At 44.7% G+C, this 7,823-nt stretch overlaps 1 protein-coding gene across 1 annotated transcript in view; it reads right to left on the reverse strand.

Annotated features, from left to right (window-relative positions):
• Positions 1-1,958, reverse strand: part of Catspert (catsper channel auxiliary subunit tau) — a 97,621-nt gene extending 95,663 nt beyond the window's left edge. Inside the window, exon 1 of the mRNA XM_085837608.1 lies at positions 1,538-1,958. Within this exon, the coding sequence (XP_085693734.1) occupies positions 1,538-1,900 (363 nt within the window). The 5' untranslated portion in view covers positions 1,901-1,958. The remainder of the gene's footprint in view (positions 1-1,537) is intronic.
• Between the last annotated feature and the right edge of the window lie 5,865 nt (positions 1,959-7,823).

Genomic DNA, 7,823 nt, shown 5'->3' on the forward strand with positions numbered 1-7,823 from the left:
GTGTATGCATGTGGGTGTGTGTATATGCATGTGTGTGTGTATATGTGTGTGTCTGTATGTGGGTGTATGCATGTGTGTGTGTGTCTGTATGTGTGTATATGCATGTGTGTGTGTCTGTGTGTGTATATGTGTGTGTGTATGTAGGTATGTGTATGCATGTGTGTGTGTGCACATGAGTGAAAGTGTGCTCAGAGGCCAGATCTCCTGGAGTTGGAGTTACAGGTGGTTGCAAGCTGCCTGAGTATGGAAGTGAACTCAGGCTCCTCTACAAGAGCAGCACAGGCTCCTGACTCAGCCGTCTCTCCAGTATTTCCCAATTAACATTTGAAGAAGCGCCTCAGAAGACCAAACTTTGGATGTAGACGAACAAAAACTAAAACAAACAAACAAACAGAAAACCCAACCTAGAGAGAATAATAAAGAAGTTATTTTTATGCTAAGGAAAATTGTGCATTGACAAGGAATCACCATGTTCAAAACCATATTAAAACATGACATATACAAATTCTGAGAAAGCCCAAATTCCTTATGGTCATGCACAATAAACTTAGCCCATGGATTACAAATCTTTGTGACTTTTAATTTAATATTATTAAAAACTTATCCTTTAGTGTGCTTTAATATGCTCTCACTTTATCATTACAATGCTTTAAACGCGTGCTAAGGTTTTGGAATTAGGAAAATCTTGGACATCAAGTAATTCATTTTATAGAGATGGAGCTCAATGTTTTGTATGTGTCATTTGTTTCTGAGGGCTTTTTGCTTTTTTTGTTTTGTTTTTGAGACACAGTCTCTCAGAGCAGCCCTGCCTATTCTGAAACTTGCTCTACAGTCCAGGCTGGCCTTGAACTCAGAGATTCACCTGACTCCACCTCCTGGGTAAAGGCAGGTGCCTCCACTGCCTTTGTTTCTGCATAATTTAACTGCACTATTTTCTTAGTAATGTAAGGCCAACAGCAGAGGTGACATGTCCTAGTAATCTTCTTGTAACATGTATATGAAAAGGAATTACAATTTGGTTCTACCTTACTATCTCTATCTCCATCCCCTCGGTACTCTTAAACACTGGAGACCTGATGAAGAGGCAGGGGGATTGCCAAGAGTTTGAGACCAATCTGGGCTACACAGGTCAGCCAGGGCAAAATATTAAGTATTAAGGCAAAATAAAGCAAACTAAAGCCCCTCCATAAGAAAATAATCAACTAATAAAAATACAGTGTCTGGGGTTTAGCACCTATCCTGATAAACTACATCTCAGCGATGGTATTGACTGTTGTGAGCAGGCAGGGACTGTTCTTTGCCTTGGTAAAACAGCAATTACACTATCATCTCCTTCTTCACCAGTCTTTCATATGCTAGTTGATAAAATGAGGCTGCAGGAAGTGAAAGTAACTGCCTAAGGTCTCTAGTGTCACCACCTATCAGATGAGGGAGGTCTCAGGATTGACAGCGCTGACCTTTTTAGTCCCCAGGGCACCCCGCCCCTCCCGACTCCCGGCCTCCCATGCTCAGCCCACCCTCCACCATGGCCACTCACGGTCAGCAGCCGAGTTCCTGTGCCTTTACCCTTGCCCCTGCCCTTGTCTTTGTCCTTGTTCTTGTCCGTGAGTGGCTTGCCTTCTTCATCAGCATAGTGGACTGAAGAGACATTGGATGGTTTGCTCTGCAGAGAACCTGGAGGGTTGAGGGAGGTCTTCTGGAGAATGGAGCTCGGCAGCAGGGACTGGCCTCCGGAGCTGCGGTTGCTCAACATGGAAGGCCTGTAGGCGTAGGTGGAGCGCTTCAAGGAGATCTTAGATGACTGGGTGGGAAACCCGGCTGAGGTGGTAGGAACCCTGCCAGATGTCTCTTGAGGGTTATTGATGGAAACCCTCCGGTTTCCCGGAGGAGGCAACTCCATTGCTGCATTCTCTTCAGGGCCCTATCTGCCACTAACCGCTGCTTGCTGCGCACGCACCCGCTGCCTTTCCCGCGCTTTCCTGGGCCACGTGCAGAACGCATGAGCTGCGCTTCAGTCGCCCAAGCCGGACCATCGGGTGTGGTTCCTTGTCAGGCAGTTTCCGTTTCCCCTGGAAGCCAGAGCTCGCTGGTGGGCACCCTCCTCCACATGATGGGAAATACTACCCAAGTCTCAGGAGCTGTCTTCTCTGCACACCGTATCTTTCTAGTTTTAGAGTATCAGACATCACTTCCTGTGTGCCAAACGGATATTTCCAGCAACCTACTTGAACAACTTTGACTGTTCCACAAACAAAAGACACATTTATATATTTATCTTACCTCCTGAGCCTCTAATATGTTCCAAATTCATTTGATGCAGTAATTTCACATTGGCAAAATTATGACACTTAAAAAAATTATACCTTGATATGAAGAACCCATTCTCCTTACCATCCCTGTTCTGGGATATCTGTCATGTAGAAAAACGTGATTGACCTATGCCCTTCCAGCTTGCCTCATCAACTCCTGCTCTCTCAGTACTAGAACAATTTTACCATTATACACAAAGCAGACCCAGAAACTTAATTGACCATTTAACATTTAAAAATATTTTTTCAAAGGCGACTCTAAGGCAAGGTGGATAGCACATTCGACTTTTAAAAATATAAGACATTTTAAATTTATTTTCTTACCTCAGAGCTATTATTCACTGCTATAATATTTGAAATGTCGTCTTCTTTTAGGCAAGAGTCTGCTCAAAAGTCAATTTAGTTGGTCTTTAGTTGACCTCTAGCACTAGAGAACTTCCACTGCACACAGTTCCTGCTCACATCCAGCCTCACCTGCAGACCTTTCCTAGATTCTCCACTCCCACCTCTCTAAGTGGATTAAGAGCCTCTGGAAAGCAGACCGTTCACCAAGTACTCTCTCATATGCCCCAGACACAGTTGACTGCTGTCTCCACCCTACTGCTTGGCGTACCCCTCACACTGGGTCACAGTAGCAGCTGCTCTAGACAGAATTCTTTAGAAACAAGCACACGGTCCTTGCCTTTGCACTTCTGGCTACTTGGCATAAAATCCCAATCCCCTTGATTCCCTTGTGTTATCCGTGTGCATACCTAGGGAGACTTATCTTACCAATCATTCTGACTTCCACGGGTTCATTACAGATAATCTTGGGTTTTGTTTTGTTAAACAATGAGAGATGATTTTATTTGTACTGTAAAACTATTCCCACTAAGTGGTCATGGTGGTGCGTGCTTTTAAACACAGTGTTTGGGAGGCAGAGGCAGGCAGATCTCTGTGAGTTTGGGGCCAACCTGGTCTACACAGAGAAACCCTTCCTTGAAAAACCAAGAAAACAAAACAAAACAAAAAAAACTATTCCCATGCTCGATTTACTGGCTCCCTAAGGAGAGTCCAGGTCTGCAGGACAGTTTAGTAGTTAGCTCCAGGCATTTTCCAGAACACTTAACATTTTCTGGCCAGGGCCTGAGCAGTGGGTGGCAAGTTTATCACTATTCAAAATCGTACTCTGTGCATTTGTTTCTGGAGGCATCTGCTGGAAAACAATGGCATTATTGTTCTACAGTGAAATATATGAAGTATAAAGGAAAGATATAGCACTTCAGGGTCCACCAAAACCTGCTTCTTCTGAATTGTTACCAAGTCTGAAAATTCATTTGAACTTAATTGATGGTGGCACTAGCAAATGGTCTTTGGGTGGGACAGAAATATAGTCTTGTGAACAGATTCACATCTCTAAGTATTTCAGTCCATTAGTGATACACAATTTGAAAAGAACAGAAATGGGTTTCTCACAGAGCTGAAGGCTGGCAAGTTCAAGATCCAAATGCCAGGAGGACTGCTGTCTGCTGAGGGTCCAGTCTGTGCTTTCTCAGTGGTGCCCTGCAGAGTCTTCCTGAACACTGTGCTCATGTGACAGAGGGCACAAGTGCAGAACTGGCCAAGTCCTTCTGCGGGTCCTACAAGAATTTCACCTGCCTGGGGCTGAGATTCTGTCAGGACGAGATGTTCAGAATGTGGCAGAGTGCCCCCTAAACCCACATGGTGTAAAAACTGACCCCCACAGTTTCTTCTGATCTTCCACAGATGGACATGAAAAAGAAATAGATGTTAAAGAAACTTAAATTTAAAATATAAATATGTAATTTTACACTGAAAGATAAGAACCAAATGAAATATGATTTTGTTGTGCCAGGAAGCATTCCTGGACCCCAGAAGACCACCGAGGAGCCGTTCTGATGTAATAGCATTAGGGTCTCTTTATTACAAGCTCGGGCTTGGGCTCTCCTCCAACCCAACCCTGACATAGCAGGACAGGAAGGGAAGGCAGAGCAGCCTCGAACCCTCAGTGGGACAAGGTTTTATAGGAAAATAGGAGCAAGTGAGGGGTGGGGGAGGGGTGTCTGGTCTGGCAAGCATCTCATAGAATGGCTATAAGCCGACAGGTGGGTGCTCTGAAGCAAGACAGTATACAATCACAAAGGGTCTGAAAGTACATCTGCAACAATCAGACTAATCTTTGATTGGCTGTTGCTAGGAAGTAGCTAGGGAGTAACTCTGGCCAAGGACAAGCTGTGGGGCCCTTCCTAGTACATGGGTGCAGCTTGGGTTCTGTTGCAGGCCAAGTTCTCAGCCTTTTTTTTTTTTTTTTTTTAAGATGGAAGCCAGTCCCAAGATGGAGTAAGTTTGGCCTCTCAATTTCATGAGGGACAACTAAATGAACTGGATATTAAATATTATGGAATTATGTTTTCTGATAGCTTTAATGATACTGTGCACTCATAGACAGATGCCCTCAATTTTTAGAATAAATTTCCCTTCAAAAGATTTTGAAAGAAAAAGAGGGGGGCATACAAAGAAAAATCAAATGAGGTCAAAGTTTAACATTAAACCTAGCCTAATATCTCACAGCGCTGTTTTAAAATCTCAAAAAAAAAAAACTGCTACAGTGATGAGCGTGGGGAAAACGGCTCAGCAGTGAAGAGAACCTGCAGCTCTCTCAGACAACCTGAGCTCCGTACTTAGTACCCACTCTGCACACAGAGGACCTGAGCTCAGTACTTAGTACCCACTCTGCACACAGAGGACCTGAGCTCCGTACTTAGTACCCACTCTGCACACAGAGGACCTGAGCTCAGTACTTAGTACCCACTCTGCACACAGAGGACCTGAGCTCAGTACTTAGTACCCACTCTGCACACAGAGGACCTGAGCTCAGTACTTAGTACCCACTCTGCACACAGAGGACCTGATCTCAGTACTTAGTACCCACTCTGCACACAGAGGACCTGAGCTCCGTACTTAGTACCTACTCTGCACACAGAGGACCTGAGCTCAGTACTTAGTACCCACTCTGCACACAGAGGACCTGAGCTCCGTACTTAGTACCCACTCTGCACACAGAGGACCTGAGCTCCATACTTAGTACCCACTCTGCACAGTTTACAACTGCTTGTAGCTGAATCTGACACTTCTAGCCTGCACCCACATGTGGCATGGACACTCATATCAATAAAAATAAAACTTCTTTTAGTTTTTAAATGCTGAGCTGAGCTGGTGAGCTGGCTTAGCAGGTAAACGTCCTTGCACACGCCTACCCAGAACCCATATAAATGAGGAAGGAGGGAGCCAACTACACCAAGTTGTCCTTTGACCTCCACATTTAGTGTACAGCACAAAACCCCTTCCTCATCATTTATACACACTGATGATGATGATGACGACGATGACAATGACAACGATGATGAAGACTATGATGAATTTTTTTTTTTAACAGTGCTAAGCTTACTTGCCTTTCTGCTTTTTTTGGTACTCATCTCTAGAAGGAAATCATCCATTTTACAATGCTCACATCTGACTTTACCTACAAACCTTTCCGAGATCCTTCCATTCCCAGATCTAAGTAGATTAGGAGCCTCATCCTCCCTTTTCCCTGCTCCCATAAACTCACGCTTCATCCTCAAAGATTCCAATATGACCGGTCTGATATTGTCATCTACAGTCTTAGCAATTTGCCTTGAATTAATCAATGAGGCTTTTGCAATGAACTTTCCTAAACATCATGGTCAAAAGAATTTTTGACATGCACTGTTGGGTTGTTGCAGGTGAAGGATTTGCAGGTTCAGGGATCGGGTCCTTGCTGGAGTACATCAAGGAATGTGAAATCTAAGTCATACTCTCAGACCTGAATTCAAAGGCCATTCTTCCAGTGTCAGTTATTACATTATTAACATAGACAGCTTTCTCCAGCTGCAATGTAAGGCTGCATTCTCTAGGCTGTTAGGAGCAAACCTAGACACTTAGCTAATACAACGCTGCTACCTTACTCATCTGTATTTCAAGTCTGGTACAGATATAACTGAGTCCAAATCAAAGTACCACCGAGACAGTACTGCTTTCTGGAAGACTGCTTCCTTGTTCATCCTTGATAGAATTCCTGAATTCTATGTCTGTTGTGTAAGAGTCTGTTCCCAGCCTTTCAGGTCACTAAAGGTCCCTCCACCTTTATAAGCAGAAATATCACAACTGACCAACAGCTCTTTGGTAGAACTGAAAAGGGTTTAGTCCTTTAGAAAACATCACCTGGCTATGCTGAGCCACGTGCAATGAAGGATACTCTCCCCATTTCAAGGCTCGTATCCCTACTCACATCTGCAAAGCCACTTTTGCTGTGAAAAGTCCTATGCTCATGGACTCCAGGAATGAGAGGGGCCATGACTCAGCCAGCAACACCCCCACCCTGACAGCACCTTTCCCTACTTCTCCTTGATGACATATTCAGATATGACAGACCTCAGCTCAACATCTCTGCAGTTGCTGCAAAGCAGACGATGAAGTACACTCCCAGCTGCTGCCGACATGGGGATCACTGCTAATCAGTAAGGACTCACACTGGCAGGAACACCAGAAGTGCATGTAGTTACAATTCTACAACACAAGTGAATACCCATTCAGCGACGCTGGCTTGACAGATCGTAAAGGATATGTCTAGCATGCTGCTGGCATAGACCAATCCTCAAGAACAGCCACCTCAATTACCAAATGGTCAATCTTTCTATACATCATTCAGTTGTGTGCTAATCGGGGAGGCCCAGTAGTTTCAGGGATGTGTCCAACAGCCTTTGAGTCACCTTCTCTTCTAGCAGGTCTTCTCACTGACTTAAGCTGTTGGGGCTCACAGACACCAGCTGAAGAACCATTTGAAATGTGTTAAGACAGCTTTTGTCCATGCAGAACCCAGCCCAAGAGTGGAATTTCCCAGAAACCTAGAGTTATCTGACAGAGAGTGTGCAAATAAAGGTGACCGTCCACTCACGTTTCCTGTGACTCACGAGAAGAACCCCTCAATCTCAGCCTTCACGAGGCGGAGGAAGGAGGATCAGGAGTTTAAAGCCAGTCTGGACTACAGCCCAACCCCCTTCCTCAGCAAACTAGCAGAATCAGAAGGACTAAGGAGGTGGCTCAGTGGAAGAGCCCTTGCCTTCTAGACTAAAACCCCAGGTTTGAAATCTATCATATCAACTGTAAAAGTCAGCACAGAGACTCTCCAGAGATGAGTCCAAAATCAAGTCTGAGCAGGCTCATGGTCCGGCTTTCTTTGGCTATGTCTGAGTTTATGGCTGCTGCTTTTGGTTTCTGAAATGGGCCCTCAAGTCGCTCAGGTTGGACTCAAACTTGCTGAGGGTGGCACTGAGTTCCTGATCCCCTACTTCCGCCTTCCACATCCTAGATTATAGGAGCTGTGACACATTCTCCTAACGCTCCCTATAGGACTCTGATGAGGTTCCTATAGGACCAGAGAGGAAAATAACTGGCGCAGATTTTAAAAAGGAAAAAATCTTCAGTTAATAAAGC

The sequence above is a fragment of the Mus caroli genome, unplaced genomic scaffold (genome assembly GCF_978045245.1).
Source record: "Mus caroli unplaced genomic scaffold, Mus_caroli_1 scaffold_1, whole genome shotgun sequence".
NCBI lineage: Eukaryota > Metazoa > Chordata > Mammalia > Rodentia > Muridae > Mus > Mus caroli.